Source organism: Pristis pectinata, chromosome 1, assembly GCF_009764475.1.
Source record: "Pristis pectinata isolate sPriPec2 chromosome 1, sPriPec2.1.pri, whole genome shotgun sequence".
Classification (NCBI taxonomy): Eukaryota; Metazoa; Chordata; class Chondrichthyes; order Rhinopristiformes; family Pristidae; genus Pristis; species Pristis pectinata.
Genome location: NC_067405.1, coordinates 116,942,825 through 116,970,542, shown reverse-complemented (window position 1 = coordinate 116,970,542; position 27,718 = coordinate 116,942,825). Strand labels below are relative to the sequence as shown.

The 27,718-nt window shown below is 41.8% G+C and overlaps 1 protein-coding gene across 3 annotated transcripts in view; it reads left to right on the top strand.

Annotated features, from left to right (window-relative positions):
- LOC127573387 (uncharacterized) overlaps positions 1-21,595 on the top strand; it is a 46,042-nt gene extending 24,447 nt beyond the window's left edge. The window contains exons 5-7 of one of the 3 annotated variants that reach the window (XM_052021555.1): positions 1,960-2,086; positions 13,497-13,619; positions 19,913-21,595. In XM_052021555.1, the coding sequence (XP_051877515.1) occupies positions 1,960-2,086; positions 13,497-13,619; positions 19,913-20,050 (388 nt within the window). In that variant the 3' untranslated portion in view covers positions 20,051-21,595. Of the gene's footprint in view, positions 1-1,959; positions 2,087-13,496; positions 13,620-15,122; positions 15,280-19,912 lie in introns of those variants that run through there. The other 2 variants (XM_052021565.1, XM_052021574.1) reach the window with 2 other exon arrangements.
- The last annotated feature ends 6,123 nt before the right edge of the window (positions 21,596-27,718 follow it).

The window sequence follows — 27,718 nt, the reverse complement described above, 5'->3', positions numbered from 1 at the left end:
GGTTAAACATGATTATAGCAGAATGAAAGTATTTCCCTCTGCTCTCTTACTTTCCAACTTTTATTTAACAAAATCCTCAGCTACTGACACTATATGATGTATAGTAATTGCTACATGTTGCTCTGTTTCTGAAATCAGAGGAACTGAAAATCAGAACCAGAGTGCAGTGCCCAGCCATCTACATATGGTTAGTAGAAGTGGCCACGGATGAACTTGTACCTCCTCAGTTTTTTCCTGTAATTATAAATGGGCTCTTTTTGCTCCATCCATAAAAGGCACTTTTGATGAAGGGGAAATAGGATTGATAGCTATACCTTAAGGGGATGAAGTTATCCATTCATCTATTAATTGGAGACATGCTATACTGAAGCTACTATTACTATTAATTGATGCTACATTGTGTGTATCTTGAAGATATGCCATCCAGATAAGAAATAATTGAGTGCAAATCTGCAATTGTACAATAAAATCACACTGTATTGATCTAAAGTTTACATATTATCTCATAGCATTACCAATCCAAATGTGACATACATACACTGGCCAGTTCAGAACTATGTATGATGCATTCCATCACCAGCCCAATCTGTTGTCATTAGCTATAAGAACAAACAATGGGCTTTTGTTTGGGGTAAAAGTTTTTGGTGTCGGTATTGGTTTATTATTGTCACATGTACCGAGGTACAGTGAAAAAACTTGCCTTGATCGTACAGGTCAATTCATTACGCAGTGCAGTTACATTGGGTTAGTACAGAGTGCATTGATGTAGTACAGGTAAAAACAGTAACAGTACAGAGTAAAGTGTCACAGCTACAGAGAAAGTGCAGTGCAATAAGGTGCAAGGTCACAACAAGGTAGATAGTGAGGTCATAGTCCATCTCATCCTATAAGGGAACCGTTCAATAGTCTTATCACAGTGGAGTAGAAGCTGTCCTTAAGTTTGGTGGTAGGTGCTCTCAGGCTCCTGTATCTTCTACCTGATGGAAGAGGAGAGAAGAGAGAATGTCCCGGGTGGGTGGGGTCTTTGATAATGACATTCACAATCGCATTTCAGCTTTTTTCTCAGTCCTCTTTTTATTATTGCTGTCGTGATATTGGCAATGCTGCTGATGCTCTTTCATTGCCATTCTGAGAAGTGATGGTGGTCCTGGGCTTCCTTGAGCTGTTGCTGAGCTTGCTGTAATGCTGTTCCCACCATGGCATATTGGGAAATCCAGAATTTTGACCTAGTCCTGATTTTGACGGATTGTGCCTGTGGCTTTCATGTTGGTGATCAAAACTTTGAAATGCGAAAAAGAAGCTTGTGTTACGAAGGTTAAAGAAGCAATGCTGTCATCAGTTGAAAGTGAATTTATTTTTCTGCAGAGTCTTGTAATGCAGATCTCTCCAAGTGTTTGAATGTATCCATGCTCTTGCTCTGTTTCTGCCTGGTTTGGACTACTTTCTGTCTCTGTTTCAGACTTGGCCTCTCTCCTTGTTTCTCTTGGCTTCTACTTTGAGTGTTGATGGTAATCGATCTCTCAACATGTATTCCTCTCACTAACCTGTGGAGGTTTTTAATAATAGAACATTGCTACAACTAACAGCAAAGACTAATGTATCCATTTAATCTACAGTAGGCCACTGCTCACAGTTAAAGCTACTATACAATGTTCCTTCCAGCTCTTTGTGGACATGCTGCTTCCAGATCTCTTGCATACATGGGAATCGCACACTATAAAGTTATAAGCATCGCCGTGTAATGAAATAGATGATCAATATTTGTATAGCAAATGTAATTGAGGAAGATTTTTTTGAACAGCCCAACCTTGGCTCTAAACCACAAGCAGTACAAGCTGAATATTAAATACATACGCATAGTTACTTGCTAATAGCAACTTTAAATATGCCATTGCTGTACAATATATTTAAGTGTGTGAGCTATTTGTGTACCTCTTTTAATTTCTTGTTTTCCTTCAGTTATGAATTTGCAAATGTATGGGAAGACCTTCAGGATCTAAACAAAGTGGCCTTAAGATCTTCTTGGAATGTATCACATACTCGGGAGAAGCTGTTATCTACACTGGGAATTGACCAGACTCAAAAGGCAAGGCCATATTGTGCAGTTTATTTATATATTGTACCATTACTTTAAATATGCAATGAGATTTTTTCACTTTACTCCTAATTTATATCCATCTAGAGGAAATCTGATAATTGTGTTGCCAACCCAGTGATCCAAGATAATTGGTCATGTTTAGTTTCAAAGTGCTTGCAAGAATTATTCCACCAGAGAGATTTTCAAAATGACAACCAGAGGGAAAGTTGACTTGTATCTGTTAAGTGTAAGCTCTACACTTGTAAGAAGTTTCATTGAAATCAGTACTTTCAATAATGATAAATGCCTAGAAAGAAGATGTAAGATGCACTTTTATCCTCATGACTTTGCAAAGTGATTCATAGCTAATCAGTTATTTTTGGAATGCAATTGCAATAGCAATGTGGGCAAATATACAATTTAAGTTCCACATTAAATATCGAGGTAAATGGCCAGATGATCAACAACATTAGCTTTGATTGAGAGACATATGTATAATGGCTAGAGAACCAAGAGCAGCCCCATGCTGACTGAGATCTTTTGTCTCCACGATGCATAATCTAAAAGGCGCTATGTGTCAGTACAGAATGTGTACTCAGGCTTCTGGAGGACTTGAAACCACAGGCTTGGCTCAATAGTAGAAATCTTACTCAGAGGCAAGGTCTAGGTATTGGAAAAACAATGGTGTTCCCACTTTTTCATTCATACACTTGGCTGTCATCATGGATTTGAGACCTTGCTGCTTGTAAAACTAGGTATGCTTCTCAATAGCTAATTATTAAAGATAAATACATCGTGCCAATTTGAAAGATGAGAGCCCATTTATGTAAGAGATTAAAAAGGCATGCTGCTGTGCACAAACAGAAAACTTTACCTGAAGGTCAAAGCCACCATACTGGCAAGCTTAGGTTTACTTGTAAATGGGAGATACAGTCTTACTAATTCTTATAGGTATAGCACTCTAGCAAAGCATGAAATTTGATGTTCGAATGTAAGACTCTGAGAGTTGGTTTATGAGATTTAACTGTCATTATTACTTTTAAAAGAACAGCTTTATTTTACAAAATGACTCAATGATTTTTCTTTTGGGTCACTTGCAACAATATCCTGGAGTGACTAGGTACAATGCTAGAGGGTTTGCATACATCACCAGCATGTTACTGGGACCCAGAACTCTAAATGGCTTGAGGCTTGCACCAGCACATGGGGAATTGTATAGCCATTCCATTATCTTTGCTTATTGTGAAAATGATTTAGTACATTCATTAATCTGAGCAATAAATACAAAGCATAGAACATCTGGACAGGACAACAGCAGTTCTGTTAATTCACCTTTAGGAAGTTGAGTTCATTCGTATTTGTTTTCTTCACTATGCTTATGCTTTGAAAACAAATTAGTCATTTGAAGTTACCTTTGTACTAAAGTAAAAATAATAAATGATTTGAATTAAGGATTGGTAGGAAGAATAAAGGTGTAGACTATTTTCTAAATGGGGAGAGAATTCAGAAATCAGAGGTGCAAAGAGTCTCAGGAGTTCTAGTTCAGAATTCCTTCAAGGTTAACTTGCAGGTTGAGTCAGTGGTAAGGAAGGCAAATGCAATGTTGGTATTCTTTTCGAGAGGACTGGAATATAAAAGCAAGAATATACTGCTAAGGCATTGATCAGATTGCATTTGGAATATTGTGAACTATTGTGGGCCCCGTAATTGAAGGAAAGATGTGCTGGCCCTGGAGATGGTGCAGAGGAGGTTCACAAGAATAATCCTGGGAATGAAAGGGTTAATGTATAAGAAGCATTTGATGACTCTGGGCCTGTACTCAGTGGAGTTCAGAAGGATAAGGGGGGATCTCATTGAAACCTAGCAAATACTGAAAGGCCTGGATAGAATGGACCTGGAGAGGATGTTTCCATTAGTAGGAAAGTCTCGAATCTGAGGGCACAGCCTCAGAATAAACGGACTTCCCTTTAGAACTGAGATGAGGAGAATTTTTTTCAGCCAGTGGGTGGTGAATCTGTGGAATTCGTTGCCATGGAAGGCTGTGGAGGCCAAGTCATTGGGTGTATTTAAGGCAGAGATTGATAGGTTCTTGATTGATAAGAGGGTTAAGGATTATGGGGAGAAGGTAGGAGAATGGGGTTGAGATGAACTTTTAAAAATTAGCCATGATTGAATAGCCAAATGGCCTAATTCTGCTCCTTTATCTTATGGTCTTATGATCAGTAATTAGAACTTGCACTTTTGTAAGCCTATTATCATTACACAGTACAAGCATAGGTTGGAAGGAGAGAGGTGTGGATAACGAATGCTGAATCAAAGAACAGAAGTGAAGAAAACATTTGTCAGAGGTGGTTTTTGAAGTGGGCTTTAAAGGAAGAGCAAGTTGGAGAGGGTGGGAGGCCTGAAGTTAGTGGAAGCTAGAAGAATGGGAGGCTGGCTGGAAGGCATTAGAATGATTAACACTTGCATTAGTTTTGGTGGAAGATGGTGGAGAAATGAATAATGATTGAACAAGTCGTTTTTGTGATGAAGAATGGACATTGTGTTTGCAGCATAGCTTAGGAGAAAGTTGCTAAACTATTATGTATAACATATCTAATTTGTTTCTTTAGTTAAATGTAGTTATTTTATTTTCTAATTGCTGTAATTTTAATAATTCTCAAAGTTGCCATGAATACAGCATGCTGTAATATAGTTATCTCCACGAGGTGGTGCTGTTCAACAGTAGAGTTGGAGATTGGTCCCTGAGGTTTATCAAGATGCGACTGAGCATTTACAAATAATCCCAATGATTTGTTGACCATTAAGAATTAAAGGGAACAAATGAACAAAGTGTTAAAACATACCAAGTTTGCAATACAACTACAAGTGATTTTGATGGGCCTGTCATAGGCGTCATAGAACATAGGAACATAAGTACAGCACAGGATCAAGCCCTTTAGCCTACGATATGTGCCAAACTAATTAAATCAGTAATCAAATGCCCAACTAAACTAATCCCTACTGCCTACACAATGTCCACATTTCTCCATTTCCTGCACATTCATGTGCCTACCTAAAAGCCTCTGGAATGCCTTTATCGTATTTGCCTGCACCACCAGCCCTGGCAGCGCATTTCAAGATTAAGATATCTTTATTAGTCATGTGTACATCGAAACACACAGTGAAATAAATCTTTTTGCATAGAGTGTTCTGGGGGCAGCCTGCAAGTGTCGCCACGCTTCCAGCGCCAACGTAGCATGCCCACACCTTCCTAACCCGTACGTCTTTGGAATGTGGGAGGAAACCGGAGCACCCGGAGGAAACCCACGCAGACATGGGGAGAACGTACAAACTCTTTACAGACAGTGGCGAGGATTGAACCCGGGTCACTGGCACTGTAAAGTGTTACACTAACTGCTACATTACCATGCACCCATCACTTCCTGTATTTTGAAAACAAAACTTGCCCCGCACATCTCCTTTGAACTTGTCCCCTCTCACCTTAAATGCATGCCCTCTGACATTAGATGTTTCAACCCTGGGTAAAAGATACCGGCTGTCTACTCCATGCCTCTCATAATCTTTTAAACTTCTATCAGATCTCCCCTCAGCCTCCGCTGCTTCCGAGAAAACAACCCAAGTTTGTCCAACCTCTCATCATAGCACATGCCTTCTAATCCAGGCAGCATCCTGGTAAACCTCTTCTGTACCCTCCCTAAAGCCTCCACATCCTTCCTGTAATGGGGCGACCAGAATTGAATGCAATGCTCCAGATGCGGCCTGACTAGAGTTTTAAAAAGCTGCATCATAACCTCCCGGCTCTTGAACTCATTTCCTCAACTAATCAAGGCAAACGTGCCATACGCCGCCTTTACCACCCTGTCAACCTGTGCAGCCACTTTCAGGGAGCTATGGACTTGGATTCCAAGATCCCTCTGTACATCAACACTGTTGAGGGTCTTGCCATTAACAGTGTACTGTCCCTTTACGGTTGATCTCCCAAAGTGCAACACTTCACATTTGGCTGTGTTAAACTCCATCTGCAATTTTCCTGCCCATATCTGCAGCTGATCTATATCCCGCTGTATCCTTCAGCAGTCTTCTGCGCTATCCACAACACCACCAATCTTTGTATCGTCTCAAACTTACTGACTCGCCCATCTACGTTTTCATCTAAGTCATATATATATGACAGAATTATCAGTATAGATCCCTGCGGAACACCACTAGTTGTGGACCTCCAGCTAGAATAAGTCCCATCAACCACTACCCTCTGTCTTCTATGGGCAAGCCAATTCTGAATCCAAAAGGCCAATTCACCATGAATTCCATGCATCTTAATCATCTGAATGAGCCTCCCATGAGGGACCTTGTCAAACACTTTACTAAAATCTACGTGGATAACATCCTCAGCTCTACCTTCATCAATCACCTTTGTCACCTCCTCGCAAAACTCAATCAAGTTAGTAAGACACGACTTACCCCACACAAAGCCATGCTGACTGTCCAAATTAGACCATGGTTTTCTAAATGCTCATAAATCCTATCCCTAAGTGTCTTCTAAGATTTTAGTGAGAGTCCTAGTTACAAATGACTAATGGTTATTTGATTGTCTTAAGCTTAGATTCATGGTGTTATACAGCATGAAAACAGACCCTTTGGCCTAAATCATCCATGCTGACCAAGGTGCCTACCTGAGCTAGTCTCATTTGCCTGCATTTGGCCCATGTCCCTCTAAACCTTTTCTATCCCTGCACCTGTCCAAATATCTTTTAGACACTGTGATTTTTCCTACTTCTACTGCTTCCTTTAGCAGCTCATTCCACATACCCACCACACTGATGTTCTGAGCTGTGTCCACAACTCTCTGCAGTTTCTTGTGGTCACGGGCAGAGCAGTTGCAATATCAAGCCGTGATGCATCTGGATAGATGCTTTCTATGGTGCATTGATAAAAATTGGTGAGTGTCAAAAGGGATATGCCAAATTTCTTTACAAATCTCTATACAATCACCCTTCAGCCTCCTTCACATTAGAGAAAACAGTCCCAGCTTTTCCGGTCTCTCCTTATAACGCATGCCCTCCAATCCTGGCAACATCCTTGTAAATCTTTTCTGCACCCTCTTGAACATAATCAGGCCATTATAGTATAGAGACCAGAACTGCACACAGTACTCCAAGTGCTGTGTGACATCAGATTTCTGAACAGTCCATGAACCCCTGAACACCCATTAGTCCTCTTTTGCACTATTTATTTATATAACTTACAGTAATTTTTGTCTTTATGTCTTGCACTGCACTGCTGCTGCAAAACATCTGTCGGTGATAATAAACTTGATTCTGATCCCAACTCTTGTACTTATTGCCTCGACCAATGAAGGCAAGCATGCCATACACCACCTTCATCAGCCTGTCTAATTGTGTTGCTTCAAGCATCTCCTAGATACATTTTTTTGAAGTAGAATAAGCAGATTTGTAATCTGGCAGCCTTTTCTCCTTCAGGATGATGGTTTGCTTCTCATTGAGCAACTGCATTGAATGTTGTCTGGTGTACTCAGGAGTCTCACTCTGTCGTGATAGACTTTGCTGCATTTGCTGCAAGAGAAGGCAATGAGCTGACAAGCTGCAGGATCTGCTGGTCTCTTTATTACTGTGGATCCTTTTCTCAGCCAGCCGAATGTTCTGTTTCTCCTTCCGATCCCTCCTGAACATGGAACTTCTCAAAGTCCTTGTGAGCACTTTGGCAAACACCTTCCTAGAAAATGAGGCCATCCTCTAATCTGCGTTCCTCACTGGATTCTTATACATAACCGTATTGTCCCTTGATGCACTTACACTCATTCACTATTGTTGCCTCAGTATCTCATTCGGCATTGACTCCAAAATCGTGACACTTTCCAGTCAGACCATATGCTTATCATTATAATTCTTGAATTTTGTTGGAAGGTGGGCCATTGTGGATCAATACACTTACACAGACTGAAGGGCCTTCCTCCTGACTCCCTGTGATGTGTACCTTAAACCAATGCTGTCACTCCAGTGCAGAGTTAGTGTTGATTGTGTCTGCAGGACAACTCTGCCAGTCGTGTGAGTTTAACTTATCATGATCAAGTGAGCCCACTACCAACGGGATCAGCACAACACTCTGTGCAAACACCAGTTAAAGCTCACCATGGATTTTAGCCACAGATTGCAGACAGCTTGTGTGCTTCCTTTTAACCTTAAATATATTAAAGTCTAAAGAACGTAGAACATAGAGCATTACAGCACAGTACAGGCCCTTCGGCCCACGATGGTGTGCTGAAGGGAACCGGAGGAGTAGGTCAGAGGAAGAAGGGGATGGGGAAAAGTTAGATCAAACAGGTAGAGAGGCTTTGGGGAAGGAGAAGCAGAGTACAGGCTATAAAAGTAGTAAGGTAGATGGACTGAAGTGTGTTTACTTAAATGCAAGAAGTGTCAGGAATAAGGGGGATGAACTGAGGGCTTGGATAAGTCTGGGGGACTATGATATCGTGGCTATTACTGAGACGTGGCTGACGCCAGGACAAGAGTGGATATTGAATATTCCTGGATTTCGGTGTTTTAAGAGGGATAGGGAAGGGGGGAGAAGAGGAGGAGGGGTGGTGATACTGGTCAGGGACACTGTTATGGCTGTGGAAAAGATGGATGTTGTAGAAGGATCATCTCTAGAGTCCATATGGGTGGAACTAAGGAACAGGAAGGGAGCAGTTACTCTACTAGGAGTATTCTATAGGCCCCCCAGTAGCAGTAGAGATATAGAGGAGCAGATTGGCAGGCAGTGTTTGGAGAGAAGCAAAAATAACAGGATTGTTATAATGGGAGACTTCAACTTCCCAAATATAGACTGGAACCTGCTTAGTGCCAAAGGTTTAGATGGGACGGAATTTGTTAAATGACGCAGTATGTTGACAGACTGACTAGAGGGAATGCCATGTTAGATCTAGTTTTAGGAAATGAACCGGGACAGGTGAAGGGTCTATTGGTGGGTGAGCATTTGGGGGACAGTGACCATTGCTCCATAACCTTTAAAATTGTCATGGACAGGGACAGGTGCAGAGAGGACAAAAGGATTTTTAATTGGGGAAGGGCGAACTATGAGGCTATAAGGAGAGAACTTGGGAGTGTAAATTGGGATGTCCTTTTTGAGGGAAAATGTACCATGTAGATGTGGTTGATGTTCAGGGATCTTATGCAGGATGTTAGGGATAAATATGTCCTGTTGAGGGAGAGAAGGAATGGCAGGGTGAAGGAACCGTGGGTGACGAGAGAGGTGGAACGACTTGTTAGGGAGAAGAAGGTAGCGTACATGAGGTATAAGCAGCAAAGTTCAGACAGGGCCCGTGAGGAATATAGGGTAGCGAGGAAGGAACTTAAGAAAGGGCTGAGGAGAGCTAGAAGGGGACATGAAAAGGCGTTGGCTAGTAGGGTTAAGAAAAATCCCAAGGCCTTTTTCAAGTACGTGAAGGGTAGGAGGATGGCTAGGGTAAAGGTAGGTCCGATTAAAGACAAAGGTGGGAGAATTTGCCTGGAGGCGGTGGAAGTGGGAGAAGTTCTCAATGAGTACTTCTCTTCGGTATTCACCGAGGAGAGGGGTCTTGATGATGCGGAAGGGAGTGCTGGTAGGGGTAATGTTCTCGAGGTTGTAGATATCAAGAGAGAGGATGTGTTGAAGTTGTTAAATAATATTAAGACAGGTAAGTATCTGGGGCCTGACGGGATTTTCCCCAGGCTGCTTTGAGAGGCTAGGGAGGAGATTGTTGAACCGCTGGTAAGGATCTTTGAGTCCTCGTTGTCCACGGGGATGGTGCCAGAGGATCGGAGGGTTGTGAATGTTGTCCCCTTGTTCAAAAAAGGCAATAGGGATAGTCCAGGGAATTATAGACCGGTGAGTCTCACATCTGTGGTGGGTAAGCTGTTAGAAAGGATTCTAAGGGATAGGATATATGAACACCTAGAGAATCATGGACTGATTAGGGACAGCCAGCATGGCTTTGTGAAGGGAAGATCTTGCCTCACAAGCCTGATAGAGTTCTTTGAGGAGGTGACTAGGAAGATTGATGAGGGTAGTGCGGTGGATGTGGTCTACATGGATTTTACTAAGGCGTTTGATAAGGTTCCTCATGGTAGGCTTCTTCAGAAGGTCAGAGGCCAAGGGATCCAGGGAAGCTTGGCTGTGTGGATTAGGAATTGGCTTGCATGTAGAAAGCAGAGGGTTGTGGTGGAAGGAGTGCCCTCGGATTGGAGGGCAGTGACTAGTGGTGTCCCGCAGGGATCGGTTCTGGGACCTCTACTTTTTGTGATATTTATAGATGACTTAGATGAGGGGGTGGAAGGCTGGGTTAGTAAGTTTGCGGACGACACTAAGATCGGCAGTGTTGTGGATTGTGTGGAGGGCTTACAGAGGGATATTGATAGGATGCAGAGCTGGGCTGACAAGTGGCAGATGGAGTTCAATCCGGAGAAGTGTGAGGTGGTACACTTTGGAAGGACAAACTCCAGGGCAGAGTACAGGGTAAACGGCAAGGTACTTGGCAGTGTAGAGGAGCAGAGGGATCTGGGTGTTCATATTCACAGTTCATTGAAAGTTGCCTCACAGGTGGAAAGAGCAGTTAAGAAGGCCAATGGGATGTTGGCTTTCATAAGTCGCGGGATTGAGTTTAAGAGCCGCGAAGTGATGATGCAGCTTTACAAAACTCTAGTTAGGCCACACGGAGTACTGTGTTCGGTTCTGGTCACCTCATTATAGGAAGGATGTGGAGGCATTGGAGAGGGTGCAGAGGAGATTTACCAGGATGCTGCCTGGATTAGAGCGTATGGAATATGAGGAGAGGCTTGAGGTGCTAGGGCTTTGTTCACTGGAAAAGGAGGAGGGATGAGAGGAGACGTGATAGAGGTATATAAAATATTGAGAGGAATAGATAGAGTAGACAGTCAGCGCCTCCTTCCCAGGGCACCAATGCTCAAGACGAGAGGGCATGGCTTTAAGGTTATGGGTGGGAGGTTCAGGGGAGGTGTCAGGGGGAGGTTTTTCACCCAGAGAGTGGTTGGTGCGTGGAGTGCACTGCCTGGGGTGGTGGTGGAGACAGATACATTGGACAGGTTTAAGAGCTTGTTGGATAGGCATAGGAGGAATGTGAGATAGAGGGATATGCGGGAGGAAAGGGTTAGGTAGTGTGAGGGTGGTTTGATGGACGGCACAACATGGTGGGCCGAAGGGCCTGTTTTGTGCTGTATAGTTCTATGGTTAATTGGGTAGATATAGAGATATTTTTGTTCTTCTAGATGTCCTGCAGAGGGCACCATATCATATGAATGTCCCACTGACAGGCATCCCATGGAAATCCTATCAGCAAATGCAAGCCTGTTGAATAGCTCACACTATTTGTTTCCTGCTGACCTTAAAACACGATCCAATAAACTATACCTGGCTATTGTGTCTCCTGTTACTTGCCCAGACTATTCCAACAGCATCTCCCATGTCCATAACCACCAGCACAAAGCAGGACCAAGGCGGCAAGCACATGGCAACACCATCACCTGTGGGTTCTGTTCCAAATCACTTACTATCTAGAAATGTAATGCCTTTCCATCACTGACATTGAGTGTAGATTCACAAATTCCTTCTCCAAATGCACTGTAGGAGTACCTGCATCAGAAGGACTGCAGCAGTTCAGGAAGGTAGGTCTACACCACTTTGTCAAGGATGAAAAGGGCAGTAAATACTGGCCTTGTTAGTGATACCTGAAAAATGAATGAAATCTCTATTAAAATCAATTTTGCATTGGTCACATATTATAACTATACTGACAGCCCTTGTTTAAATATATATATATATTTGGATTACTTATATTTATTGTTGTTACAATAACCTGCGTCTGTTACAAAGTTGCTGAGTCTTCACAGCGCAAGTTTGATAGTACTTGCATCAATTTTTTGTCATGGGAGACCTGGCTTTTCATTGCGAATGCATTCACAACAATTTTGTATTGAAACTTGGTTAATGGAAAGGATTAAATTTGAAATGTTTAGATAATGCCAATATCTTGGGTACATTGTGAAAGGAAAATTGAGAGTAAATATATGTAATACAACTATAAAATTCATGCAAGGCAAAATCTTGGATCTATGTACAAAATCTTTGAAAGTGGCTGACAAGTCTTTGAAAGTGGCTGTTTATTTTTCTAGAAAGCACTAAGGGCCCTTATTTATACTCCGTTAATAAAACCAAACAATTTACTCTAAACCTTAATAAAATATTGGTTAAATCTAAACTGCAGTAATGTGCCCTGTTCTGAAGTGTGGTGCTTTGAAGGAATAGAAACTTGCTAGAATAGGTTCAGGGACGTGGGACTTCTGTTGTGTAAGGAAAATTGAGACACCTGGGGTTGTCCTCTCCTAAACCGGAAGAACTTAAGTGTACTAAACTATGAAGGATTTTGATAAGAGCAAGGAAGAAAGCCTGTTCACCATGGCAAAAAGGTCAGCAACTAGAGGAAAATGGATTGAAGTGATTAGCAAAACATCCAGAGAAGAAAAATGATAAGTGTATTTAAGTAGAACTTTCACAACCTCCGGGCATTTCTAGGTGCCTCACAGCCAATTCATTGCTTCTGAAGTGTAGTCACTGTTGTACGCAGCAAGGTCCTGAAATGGCAATATGACGAGGGAAGATGAATTTTGCAGCAAGTTATGATCTAGAATGCACTGCTCGAGGGCAGTGGAAGTGGATTCAAGAGTGTTATTGGATATATACTTGAAAGAGAAAAAAAATTGAAAGACTTGGGGAATAAGTAATGTGGTGGAATTAGTTGGGTGATGCCACAGCACAACAGATTAAAGGGCCTCCTTTTGAACTGTATGATTTAATTCTCTCAACAGTTTTGCATTTATTTTGATACAATCTTTTGGTGCAGTTTCCAAGAAAAGTTCATATTTCCAGTATCACTTCAACTTTCAGATGCTTCAGGATTGACCTTAGTTTGTCAAACTGACCTTCCTCTCAGTCAATACAACTGAAAATTAATGTTTAAGGATTTCAAAAATGCAGTTTGGTTTCCATCTCATTAATTGCAACATAACTAAAAGACTGTCATAGTTTTATTAATTTTTCCCAAAGCTATAAATTTATTGTAGAAAATATTTCTAGTAAGAATTGTGTAATATTTAATCCTAGCCCTAAATCTGATCTGACACTCAGTCAGATATATTATCACTGACTTGTATGTTGTGAAATTTGTTGTTTTGCATACAGTGCAAAGGTATAAAATTATTATAATTACAAAAATAGTGCAAGAAAAGGAATAAAGAGATAGTGTTCATGCCTCATTATGTGACTCTACTATTCACACTGATTTTGAATATTAGAATTATTTTTGTACAGATTGATTTACACTTTTTTCCTTGTGTATGCCTCATAGGATGATGGACAAGCTGATCTAGAGGATGCCATGGCCTCCTATTCAAACCTGGAGAAGACTGGATTATTGCCAGAAGTTGCTGCCTTACCTAACAATGGCCCCAAAGCCCTAATCCAGACCAGGGTACAAAAAAATCTTGGTTTAGTAGCTAGATTTGAAAAAGTAATTGTTTGGGACTAGGAAGTGCTTTGTGACAAGGGTAAATGCAGAGGGAATTGGGATTGAAATGTGATTGGGGGATGTGGGTGGTGACAAATACAGGAAAATGGTTGGATATGGTACACGGACCTCTTTAACTGCACAAAGGTGGCAGTGTGCATTTGAAAAGCACGCTGGAACTGATGTACTAGCCCTTCATCAACTCTACATGTACATAATGGGGTCAACAGTTGGATGAGGGATTAATGGTCTTGTCTTTAAAAAAAACATGGCAGCAGTGAGGGCACTAGAGAGAGCAAGATCAATTGTGGTAGAACTTGTATGAAGGGAAAGAGGACAAAGTAGCAGTAAATTCAGATGACACGTGGCAAGGAGAGCAGAGAGGTTAAAATTGTAGGTACTCAGTTCTACAGACTTTTAATAAAAAAAAGGGAGGGAATTTTGGTGGAAGAACTTGCGTGAGGGCTGAATGGTGCAGGAGGACATGCTCCACCACGTGTTGTTCTTTTGGAACTTAAGAACATAAGAAATAGGAGCAGGAGTAGGTCATCTGGCCTGTCGAGCCTGCTCCGCAATTCAATAAGGTCATGGCTGATCTGGCCATGGACTCAGATCCACCTCCCTGCCTTTTCCCCATAACCTTTAATTCACTTACTCTGCAAAAATCTATCTCACTGTGTCTTAGATATATTTAATGCAGTAGCCTCTACTGCTGCCCTGGGCAGAGAATTCCACAGATTCACATACTGTAGATCAGAATACAAGATGGGTACTTAAAGGAGAGAAGGAGCTGTGATGAGGGTCTGGATGGGCTACTGTCGTGTTGCTTCGTGAACTGGAAATGCGACAATATCTATGTGACGTTTTGGGGAAAGTCAATTTAATTGCCCAGTAAGGTTTGTGGATTAATGTCAGCCAGTGAGTTTCTTGCATGATTCATACAGTCAAGGTACAGGGACATTTATCTGTCTCTCCACCACTTAGCTACCATAATCATGTTAGATGATTTTATAACAATAATATCATGCAAGTAATGGAAGGGCTACCTACCCAATTTAAATCTTGTTTTGTGAATAGTCACCAAAGATGTAGTAAATTTTCCAGAATTTAAGAAGTTCTTAGTTTTGGGAAATGTATCTATATACAGTATCCCTTCAAATTTGATATGTCAAAAGCAGCTTATTCTTCAGTTTTTCTCTGACCTTAGAAAGCTGACGATCGGAGCATTTCATTACTTGCAATATTTTGGTCTTCAGAGTTGCACTCTCGTGAGGACCTCTCCTCTGATCGTGGCCTCAGTTGCCTCCAATTAGTTATAGCTGGGGCACGTATTCTGGCTTCTGAGAATTTTGTACTTTCACCATGTTTCACCACACTGTTAGGTGAGGTCTTGTATCTTGTGAAGGTTTTTACACCCTTTGAAATTTAATGCTGATTTTTCATTTAATTTTGTTTTGATTTTTACAGGAAAGCCATTAAGGAATTAAATGGATTTAAATATATGAAGGATTTATGGGAAATCTTCTATAAAATCTTATAGCAGCAGTTTCTGCTCAAAGTTAAGTTAATTTGACTGAAAATATTAACTTGAGATATCACAACCATTCAATTTTTACTAATATTCATTTTTGGGATCTGGATATCACAGGAAAGGCCAGCACTTATTGCCCATCCCTAGTTGTTCTTAGTGAGCTGGATAGCATCCTCCTGTGAAGGTATTCCCACAGTGCTGTTGGGCAGGGTTTAGAACCAGCAGTGATGAAGCACTGGTGATGCATTTCCAAGTCAAGTTGGTGCATGACTTGGAGAGGAACCTGCAGGTGGTGGTGTCATGATGTACCTGCTGCCTTCGTCTTTCTTGATGGTAGAGGATTCAGGTTTGGAAGATGCTTTCAGAATAGCCTGGGTGAGTAATAGAGGTGCATTTTGTGGAATTGCACTCATTGCAGCCAGCATGCCTGGTGGTGGTGGGAATTAATGCTGAGGGGAGTTGATAGGGTGGCCATTTCTCCCAATTTTCCCATTAGCCAGTTCGCCCCACATTCCCATCAATTCTACCACACACTTACAGTAAGGGCAATTTAGATTGGCCAATTAACCTGCAAACCTGCAGATGTTTGGGACATGGAAGGAAACCAGAGTTACTAAAGGACAGGATTGAACTGAGGTTGCTGCAGCTCTGCTAGCTGCAGCACTGTGCTATGTTGGATCAAGCTAAGCTATTTGAGAACTGTTGGCATTGCACCCACCCAGACAAGTGAAGGACATTCCATCATGCTCCTGACATGTATCTTGTAGATGGTGGAAAGCTTTCTGGTGTCAAGAGGCGAGTCATGCTGCAGGTTACACAGCCCCTGACCTACTCTTCAAGTTGATCCAGATGAATTATTGATGGTGGGGAATGTGGCGATGGTAAAGTCATTGAATGTCAAGGGTAGATGGTCAGATTCTCTCTTGTTAAAGATGGTCATTGCCTCGCACTTTCATAGCACAAATGTTGTTGGCCCTTTATCAGCCTATGCCTGAATGTTGTTTGGGTCCTGCTCCATGCAGGCATAGGCTGCTTCATTTGGTGAGAAGTTGCCAATGGAATTGAACATTGTACAATCATCAGTGACATTACAATGGAAGGAAGGTCATGGATAATACAGCTGAAGATTCCTGGGTCTAGGGCACTGTGAGAGAGATGGTTCCAACAATGGAAGTGTTTTCCCTTTGATGCCAAGCTCAGTCCAGTGCTGCCTTAATGTCAAGGGTATTCACTCTTACCTCATCTCTAGAATTCAGCTCATTGGTTCAAGTTTGTTGTAATGAGGTCTAGAGCCAAGTAGACCTGGAGAACCCCGACTGGGCATTGGTGACTATGTGCCACTTGATAGCACTGTCAAGAATGGCATTTACCAATTTGAAAGCAGACTGATGGGGTGGTAATTAGCTTAATTGAATTTGTACTACATTTTGTGAAAGGATGTGCCTGGCCAATTTTCCATATTATCAGTTAGATTGCTAGTGTTGTAAGTGTACTGGAACAGTTTAGTTATAGGCACAGCTAGTCCTGGGGTACAGATCTTCACTGCTGTTGCTGGGATGCTGTATAGTCTCGTAGCTTATGCTGTATCCAGTGCTCTCAGCCATTTCTTGATATCACGTGGAATGAACTGAATTGACCGGAGACTGGCTTTTGTGATGGTGGGGATCTGGGGAGGAAACCAAGAAGAGTCAGCTGTTCACTATTTCTGGCTAAATGTGTCTATGGATGCTTCAGCCTTTTCTTTAGCACTCGTATGATGGGCTCTGCCATTGTTAAGGATGGGCATGTTCTTGGAGCCACCTCCTCCAGTTTGCTGTTTAATTGTCCACCAGCATTCAGAATGAGATGTGATAAGACTTTGATCTTTGAGCTTTGATCTGGTCCTTTTTGTGAGATTGCTTCCCTCATTTTACCACATGATGTTTTTATTGTTTACCATGCAAGTGGTCTTGCAGCTTCACTTGACTGGCATCTCATAATATTTAGGTTTGCCGGGTGTGGCTCCTGGCAAGACATGGAACATAGCAAAATAGTGCAGAGTTATCCATTCAGCTCCCCCCAACCCTGTCCCACCATTCATGATGGTCATGGCAATCTGCTCCAGTTCCCAGATTTGCTTCCTCTTTGAATATCACAGTGATCTTGCCTCCACAACACTTCCATGGTGGAAAATTCCAGAGATTCAGCATAGTCTGCAAAAAAAATTGTTCCTACATACCTCAGTTTTAAATGATTTTAAATCTTGAAATTATGTTCACTTATGAGATTCTCCCAATAGTGGAAACATCTCAACATCTACCCTTTAATACCCCATCAGGATATCATTTCAATAAGATCACACCTCATTCTTCTACACACCAAAGAATATAGATTGAATTTCTTTAGCCATGTGTGACAGGACAGTCCTCTCATCCCAGAATTAGCCTAGTGAATCTCATTTGGACTGCCTCCAATGCCAATGTTTGCTTCCTCAAATAAGGGGACCAAAACTCTGTACGGTACTCCAGGTGTGGTCTCACCGGTATCCTGTACAATGTAACGATACTCTCCCTACTTCTAAACTATTTCTTGCAATAAAGGCCAATATACCACTTGTCATCAGAACCACTTACTGAGCAACCTGCTTTCTAACTTCTTGTGATATTTGCACAAGAACACCAATCTCTATGTATCTGCAACCTTTCTTCATTTGGATAACGATCTGCCTTTAGGTTCCTCGTACAAGTGCATGACCTTGCGCTTTCCCACATTAAACTTCATTCCCAAATTTTTGCCCATTTTCACACAATCTATCAATGTCCTGTTGCAGAGTCTAAATATCTTCATCATAACATGTTCTCCCACCTGTTATGTGTCATCAACAAACTGCACTCATTGTACCTGGAAATTCTGGCTCGAAAGTAATGGTAGAATGAGCAATATATCGAAACATGAGGCTGCAGACTGTAGTTGGGAACATTTCTGCTGCTGTTGCTGGTCCACAGCACCTTTATGAATGCCTAGTTTTGAGCTGCCAGATCTGTTCCAAATCTATCCCATTTTGCATATTTCTATGGCCATGCAACACAATGGAGGGTATCCTTGCTGTGAACCCTCGGCCTTGCCTACACAAGGACTGTGCATTGGTCTCCTATCAATTGGACAGATGCATCTGTCACAGATCGAGGGATGAGGTCAAGTAGGTTTACCCCTACAGTTGGTTTATTCACTGCCTGCTAGAGACCTAGTCTGGCAGCTTCAGAACTCAACAAGCCTGGTCAATGCTGATGCTACCAAGCCACTCCTGGTGATGGTCACTAAAGTCCCCCAAACCAAGTACATTCTGTGCCTTTTTGTTTTACTTCCAGTGCTGCTTCTAGGTATTCAGCTTGGAGGAGCATTGAATTATTGGTTGAGGGAAGATGATAAGTGAAATAATTTCCTTGCTCGTGTTTGACATGACCATGAGATGTCATGGGGTCTGGAGTTGACACTAATGTCTCCAGGGGCTATCCTTTTTATGTATAAATGTGTTTAATTATTTTTAAATTTTAGCTGAGTCTGTGGCAGCAATGGTGTCATAAATTCAATTCCTAATCCAAGCTTTGTTGCACAGTTGGTCACAAAGAGACTTAACATGTTCCCCATTTGGTAGTGACAAGAGGAGCAAATTGTTTGGTTTATTATTATTGTCACATGTACCAAGGTACAGTGAAAAATTTTGTTTTGCGTGCCATCAATACAGATCATTTCATCACATCAGTATATCAAGGTAGTACAAGAGAAAAGCAGTAACAGAATGCAGAATATGATGTTACAGAGAAAGTGCAGGCAGACAATAAGGTGCAAGGCCATAATGAGGTGGTTTATGAGGTCAAGAGTCTATCTTATCGTACATGAGGTCCATTCAATAGTCTTAGTGGGATAGAAGCTGTCCTTGAGCCTGGTGGTACATGGTCGTGTTTGTTTGAGATGCTGAGTAGAGATTCCTGTGCAATTTTGGTCAAGTTCTGGGAGTAATTACCTGCATGGTTGCTGGTACTGTATGAAATGGGGAGAAAATGAAAAGATTCAAGAAGCAAAAAGCTGCACAAGCTGGAATCTGAAAGAAAAGCAGGAAATGCTAGAAATAGTCAGTACATTAGACAGCATCTGTAGCAAGAGAACAGTTAATGTTTCATATTGGGAATCTTTCATCAGAAGGGGAGTCCAAACTTCTAACAGGGAAGAAATGTGGCCTCTGTCCCCATTTTTTCATTTTTCCCACCTACCCCATTAGACCTGCTATTTTGAGTATATAAATATCAAAGTTGCTTCACTGCTTTATGGAATGTTTAGCAATCTGCACTTGGCTTGCTTATTGATTTTAAATGGATCAGAATCTGCATTCTCATAACATTGAATGTGGCAGATTTTTTTTCTCTCATTTATTTCTTGACAATCAGTGCAATATATGATTTCCACAGGTCATAAATTCCTGTCTTTGGTTGTGATGTATGAGTAAGATGAAGTCTTTCTCGGAGGAGGGAAACATCCCTTAATGAAAAAATGAATTGGTGATTTTTATTTTAGAAAGAGGTGATAGCTGTTCGTTTAGGGAATGCAACCTGTTTGACAAATGAATTGCCGCATCTAATCAAGGTTATAATTAAAAATTTGTTAAAACCAATGTTTCAGTAGTGTACTTCGTAATCCCCTCATCTTTTTAAAATAAAACCCCATCAGTTTTTATTCTATTTGATTACAGATCTCCGTAATGCCATCCCAACGAGCCAGCCATGGTTTCAGTCATCGGCTGGAGTCTGTGTTTATGCAATGGATGCAGGTGAATGGGAATCGAACACGAGAAACCCCAAGGATCAAAAGGCATTCATGGTTTATGTGATACACTATTTAAACCAAATGTGTTTTGATTTTTTTCTAGTTGTTTTCAAATTGATTTCAAATGCTTATCTACATTTTTAATTTTTTCCTATCATGCTTCACATTTAAATTAACCATTTCAAAGTAAATTTTAGAATTTAGTTAGAACTCATGTTTTATTGCAAATATAATTTAACAGATTGTCTATAGTTATATTTAATCTTTTTAAAACAATGTCACTCTCAGGATTTGTGTGACACAAGCATGGTTGTCCTTTTATCCCCTGCTGTCCTGAAAGATGCAGAAATGTGTTTTACTACTGACTGACCTAGGTCTCTTCCGAGGGCAGGTAATTGTCAACAACATTAGTGTGGGACCAGGGTTGCACATTGGCATTACCATGGACTCTTCACCCCACCTTCTTGAGCACATTAAGGATGTGTGTGTCTGTGTCTCTGTGTGTGTTATGATCTGTTTAAAGTGCCCCTCCAAACACAATCAGATGTGAATTTTTCCACCTACCCTTGCACACGGACTTGACTTGACTTTCTTCCCTGAAGGCGGATGGTGAACTGGTCAAACTTTCCCATAATTCAACAGCTGGCTGGCCAATTTTAGTTGTGCTTATGTCCATAACCATAAGACATAGGAGCAGAATTAGGCCATTCCACCCATTGAGTCTGCTCCACCATTCAGTCAGGGCTGACTTGTTTTCCCCTCTCAACCCCATTCTCCTGCCTTCCAGGTTTTTCACAGCTGAATTTAAATCCTATACTGTCATGGTGGGATTTGAACTTGGGTTTGTTGTGTTCTAAATTCATCTTCTGTATTTCTAGTCTAATGACAAAGCTACTACACCACTGTACCCCCTTGTGTTTTAAGTGTTAAGTTGATGTGTGACAGCTACTGCAGTTTTAATATGGACATGTATGGCTACTTTGTTATCAAAACGCAATAGTTTTGTTGTGCATCAATACAAAACTGGGAATATACCTCGGGACAATACCAAGCACAAAACCGTGAAATATATGGTTCCCTCTGAGGGCTATTGGTTGCAGGAATTGGGAGTTGTTAGAGGTTGGTATGTTTGTTGTTTCAAGAGTCTGAATTTGCAGTGTGGTATAATCCCAGCATCAATACACTGAAGTGGAAGTTTATTCTTTTATGGAGTCATATATTTGCAACTGCTTCAAAATGAAAGGACTTAAAATAGTGAATTTTTTTTAGTACTGATAATTTGTAAATGTAATGCTTATCATGTGATGTCATTAGTACAATAGGGCAACGTCTGGTAGGCTTCTATGTGGATTGTTGGATTCCACATAATTTCTTGGCTGCCATGATAAACACGTCTCTTGCTACAATGGTCACACAATACTTGTCATTATTTTTCTGTTATTTTGTTGTTAATGTAGGTCATGATGGTATAATTTTGATTCTAGCTACATTGATTCCACCTTCACTTAAATGCTCCAGCTGTATTCAGAATACTGTGCCCACATTTTAAATATTGACCGATTGTTTCTATCCTAGAAATGGAATAAAATCTTAAATTTTTTGTATAATGTCTCAAATCTTTTCTATCTGTACCTCTGCATAATTTATCAATTTTTCTGTAATTGTATTTTTTTCTTATTTCTAGAATAATTTACCGCTGTTCATTGGAGGTTTTGTTTTATTTTCGGGTGGAGACACAAGACAGCAGATGCTGGAATCTGGAGCAACAAAGAATCTGCTGGAAGAACTCAGCAGATCGAGCAGCATCTGGGGTGGGGGGGGGGCGGTAGGGGGAGGAAATATTGACAACTCCTCCTCCCACCTCCACCCCCACAGATGCTGCTCATTCAACTGAATTCCTCCAGCAGATTACTTGTTGCTTTGTCTTTAATATTCATTCAAGAGATGTGGGCCTTACAGGCTGAGCCAGCATTTAATTGCCCATCCCTAGTTGCCCTTGAGAAGGTGTGGGTGAACTGTTGCAGTCATTGAGGTGTGGGTATACCCACAATGCTATTAGGGAGAGAAATCTGAGATTTTGACCAAGTGACAGTGAAGGAACAGCGATATATTCCCAAATTGGGATAGTGTGTTGCTTGCAGGGCAACTTCCAGGTGGTGGTGTTCCCATGCTTTTGCTGCCCTTGTCCTAAGCTGGTAGAGGTCGTGGGTTTGGAAGGAGTAGTCTCATGAGTCTTGGTGAGTTGCTGCAGTGCATCCTGTAGATGGTACAAACTGCTGCTACTGTGCATCAGTGGTGGAGTGAACAAATGGTTCTGGATGGGGTGTCTATGCGCTGAATGGTGTTGAATTTCTTGAGTGTTGTTGAAGCTGCACTCATCTAGACTCGTGGAAGATATTCTATCACACTCCTGAGCCTTGTAGATGGTGGACAGGCCTTGGTGAGTTAGGAGGTACATTACTTGCTGTAGTACTCTGTCTCTGACCTGCTCTTGTAGCCAAACTGTGCATATGGCTACTCCAGTTCAGTTTCTGGTTAATGGTAACCCCCCAGGATATCGATAGTGAGGGATTCAGTGATGGTAATGCTGTTCAATGTCAGGGGGTGATAGCTGGATATTGTTATTACAAGAAGACAGATAAATCTCCGGGGCCTGACGGGATTTTCCCCAGGCTGCTTCGAGAGGTGAGGGAGGAGATAGTTGAACTGCTGGTAAGGATCTTTGAGACCTCGTTGTCCACGAGGATGGTGCCGGAGGATTGGAGGGTGGCGAATGTTGTCCCCTTATTCAAAAAAGGTAGTAGGGATAGTCCAGGGAATTACAGACCGGTGAGCCTCACGTCTGTGGTGGTTAAGCTGTTAGAAAGGATTCTATGGGATAGGATCTATGAACACCTGGAGAATAATGGACTGATTAGGGACAGCCAGCATGGCTTTGTGAAGGGAAGATCTTGCCTCTCAAGCCTGATAGAGTTCTTTGAAGAGGTGACGAGGAAGATTGAGGAGGGTAGTGCGGTGGATGTGGTCTGTATGGATTTTAGTAAGGCGTTTGATAAGGTACCTCATGGTAGGCTTCAGAAGGTCAGAGGTCAAGGGATCCAGGGAAGCTTGGCTGTGTGGATTAGGAATTGGCTTGCCTGTAGAAAGCAGAGGGTTGTGGTGGAAGGAGTGCCCTCGGATTGGAGGGCAGTGACTAGTGGTGTCCCGCAGGGATCGGTTCTGGGACCTCTACTTTTTGTGATATTTATAGATGACTTAGATGAGGGGGTGGAAGGCTGGGTTAGTAAGTCTGCGGACGACACTGAGATCGGCGGTGTTGTGGATAGTGTGGAGGGCTGTCGGAACTTACAGAGGGATATTGATAGGATGCAGAGCTGGGCTGACAAGTGGCAGATGGAGTTCAATCCGGAGAAGTGTGAGGTGGTACACTTTGGAAGGACAAACTCCAGGGCAGAGTACAAGGTAAATGGCAAGGTACTTGGCAGTGTAGAGGAGCAGAGGGATCTGGGTGTTCATATTCACAGTTCACTGAAAGTTGCCTCACAGGTGGATAGAGCAGTTAAGAAGGCCTATGGGATGTTAGCTTTCATAAGTTGTGGGATTGAGTTTAAGAGCCGCGAAGTGATGATGCAGCTTTACAAAACTCTAGTTAGACCACACTTGTGTTCCGTTCTGGTTGCCGCATTATAGGAAGGATGTGGAGGCGTTGGAGAGGGTGCAGAGGAGATTTACCAGGATGCTGCCCTGATTAGAGCGTATGGAATATGAGGAGAGGCTTAAGGTGCTAGGGCTTTGTTCACTGGAAAGGAGCAGGATGAAAGGAGACATGATAGAGGTATATAAAATATTGAGAGGAATAGATAGAGTAGACAGTCAGCGCCTCCTTCCCAGGGCACCAATGCTCAAGACAAGAGGGCATGGCTTTAAGGTTATGGGTGGGAGGTTCAGGGGAGATGTCAGGGGGAGGTTTTTCACCCAGAGAGTGGTTGGTGCATGGAATGCAGTGCCTGGGGTGGTGGTGGAGGCAGATACATTGGACAGGTTCAAGAGTTTGTTGGATCGGCACATGGAGGAATGTGAGATAGAGGGATATGCGGGAGGAACGGGTTAGATAGTGTGAGGGTGGTTTGGTGGACGGCACAACATGGTCAGCCGAAGGGCCTGTTTTGTGCTGTATGGTTCTATGGTTTTGCTGTGTAAATCCACATACTGGTAAACAGGAAATTAACTTGTTTCTGAGATTCATATTGGAGCAAGATTTGAATGTTGGTGAGGGTAAAATACACATCATTTGATAAAGCTTTGTTTTCACTTTGTGTGTGTGTGTGAGAGAGAGAGAGAGAGAATACAAGTTACACAATTTATTAGGAATTGTTTGGCAAAGGGCCATCACTGATGTCAGTCTGCTTTTATTAGGTTTGTTTTGAAATCTAAAACCTACTTTGAGCAACGATAGGGAAGCTATATATGTGTCTGAGATGCAAAGGACCACAAAGCCTAGTTTGAGTCATGTGGAAAGATAAATCAACAATAGTGTAATCAACCATTTGGGCCCATGATGATGTGGGAGAGGAATGCTGAACCAGCATGTCCTTTCTTGCCTGCTCATGTGTCACTATTTTGGGTTTTGACCCAGAACTTCACTTGGACTGGCAGAAAGTGAGATACAATATCAGAGTGAGGGGCCTGTGTCAAGTTGTCCTGGTGGGCTTGTACCTGAAATTTGTCCATGCTATCACTGTAAGTCTTTAAACAATGGCTATTTTCCTAGACTTTGCTTTTGTATTAGTGTACAATAATGGGAAGTATTTTTTGAGTCCCTTACGCCAGCTAAATGTAACAGACATTGACTAAGGTCATGACTGCACCTGAAAGGGAGGTGCTCATTCACTACATCCTGTCCTTATGCAGGATAGGAAGTGTTTACACCAGTGATGTTAAACCTGACATTAGAGCATGTAGCTCAATGAAATTGTATTAGAGATTATAGTCAAATGCAGTAATGTTGTATTATTGATCATAATCAAAGAGAGAGAGATGGAAGGAGACCCTGCTTCCTGCACCTGGAGGCTAAGTGCCAGATACAAAGTGAAGCATTTTGGGGGACCGACAAAGGGTCTCAGACCTGAAACGTTAACACAGATGCTGCCCGATCTGAGTGCTTACAGCTTTTACTGTTTTTATTTCAGATTTTCACCATCTGTAGTTTGTTTTCATTTTCATTCACTGTTTGAAGGAGGTTATCAGAAATATTAAAGTCCCTAAGAATCGGTCACAGTTTCAGAATTTCCTACATATATTCAAGGTCCGTGAACTCATTGTCAAATGCTATTCACCAACAACTGAGAAACCGGGCTTGTGCAAAGCTCCTTGTACCATACCTCCATCATCCAACAGTGCCTTTGGCCACTGCCTTACCCTACCCACACACTTGTACTTCTCCAGCATTCATATACACACACCTCACAGCTTGCATATTGCTATATACATACATACATCCCACAACTTGCTAGTTCAACCATGGGTAACTAACCCTTTACACAAACTCACTTCAAGACACTAATCTTATTCCTTTCTGCATAGAAGAGTAGTGCATAACCACTGCCTGTGACAACAGGCTGACAGTGTGATCTATGTCTGGCAATCATTGGGTCAGCTGTCTTGGGGCCTGCGGTGGAGCAGAGATGATGGAGGATGTCTGTATAGTCAAACATATAATATTGTTTCTCACATCTCATTCCCACTGCGATTTTGCAATCTCTTCTGGCTTTCATGTTGCAGATGGTTTAAAATGCCTATCCTTTCAGCATGAGCATACGCTTGTGCCTCTATCCTTTCAGATTCCAGCAATCTATCTTCCTGCAGATTGTCAGGCCAGTTGAAGCCCCGCCCCAGGGGAGAAGCAAAGACTCCCTGGACTACAAATCATTTGTTCCCTTTCAGGATGAAAGCATCTGGGATTGCATCAGGGCTACTCAGTAATATCCATGCTGTAGCCTGTCGGCCATCTCCAGACTTGTTGCTCATAGTGAAATGGTGCATCTGAAGCTGGGCCACACAGCACCTAAACTGTGAGTAGCACTGTGCATGCAGTAATGATGTGATCAAGATTTATAATCAAATTTGTTTGCAAGTGAGGGTGTGCAGTGTGGAAAAACAGCACATATGATCAAGTATCTGGGGCATTGTTCTTGACTTTTATTGGTATACTTTTATGTGCAGTAAGATTTCGTTGGTTGACTCTTTCTTCTAGACGCTGAGATTGAAAGTTTACTTCTTTTATTTTTAAATGTTTAATCTGTTAATGATTATCCTAGATGCTATATGAAAAGGAATTTTTCCTCTAATATGAAATGAGAGTAACTGTAATAGAATTGTAAGGGTTAGTAAAAGTTCCTGAGATTTAGTTTTCCATTAATATTTAATACTTGTCAGTATGTATGCAATAGTGGCATGGTTGCATATATATAAGCCATTGCCATTTGCAGAAAGCAGGTGATGATGATGGAGAAAGTTGCCTTGAATCTCTGTAGGTCTTCTAGTTGTGACAGTCGGGAGGTAGGATTAGGATAATGAACCAAAGTGTCCATGAATGGGGTAGACATTTTAAAGTGATGTGGGCATTGTAGAGGAGGTGAATATCTATTTCTTATCTCTAATTGCTCATGAGGTAGTAAGATTGTCCTCCTTGATAGAAGTCATGTGTTTGGAAAATGCTCTTGGAGTAGCCTAGGTAAGTAACTGCAGTGCATGTTGTAAATGATACACAGTGTTGCCAGAGGTGAAGGGAATAATTGACTAGGAGGTGGATGAGGTGACAATCAAGTGGTTGCTTTGTCTTGGAATAGTGCTGAACTCTTTCTGTTGTTGGAACTGTACTCCTCTAGGCAAGTGGAGTATCTCCCATCATGCTCCTGAGTTGTGCTTTATAGATGATGGAAAGTGTTTGGCTGGCATGAGGTTAATCACTTACAGCAACACAACTGGTTTCCGACCTGTTTTTGCCACAGTCTTTATGTGGCTGGTCCAACTGAGGTTGTGGTCAACTCACTACATGTTGATGATGAGAAATGGTGATGACAATGCCATTGAATGTGTCTTTTGACAAAACTCATGCCTATTGCAGATAGTCATTGTCTTGGATTGCTTCATTTTCCAATGAAATGCAAATAGTGCTTTGTGCAAAGGGTAAATCAACCCACTTCAGATATTATGATAAAAGAAAGTTTATTGACACAGCAGCTGATGATTGCTGATCCAGGGACACTGCCCTGTGGAACGCCTGTAGTTGGGATGATTGACGACAAATACCACCATCTTATTGATGTGTGAGGTTTGACTTCAACCAGTAGTGTATTTTCACATTGATTTCATTTTGTTTTGTTACAAAGGCTGCTTTTGGTGAATGTAACAAAGCTGGCAACTTTCCATCTACTCAGGTAGTTGCCAAAGGTGCTAGCATAACTGGAGGTAGGACTAGCAAGTGTTTAGTGACACAGCTAGAATGTTGTCTGGCCCATAGAATCCCTTGGATACAGCAAAGGCTTTCTATATAGAATGGATGGAGTTGTGTGAAGACTCTTGACAGGGAGCTCAGCTTGACACTTCAGTTGAACATGGTTGTAAATGCTTCAGCATTCACATGTTTGGACCTGTCATTAATGAATATAGGGATTTTCTTGATATTTCCTCCCCATTAGTTTGTCCAGCATCATTCATGACTGGAAGTGAC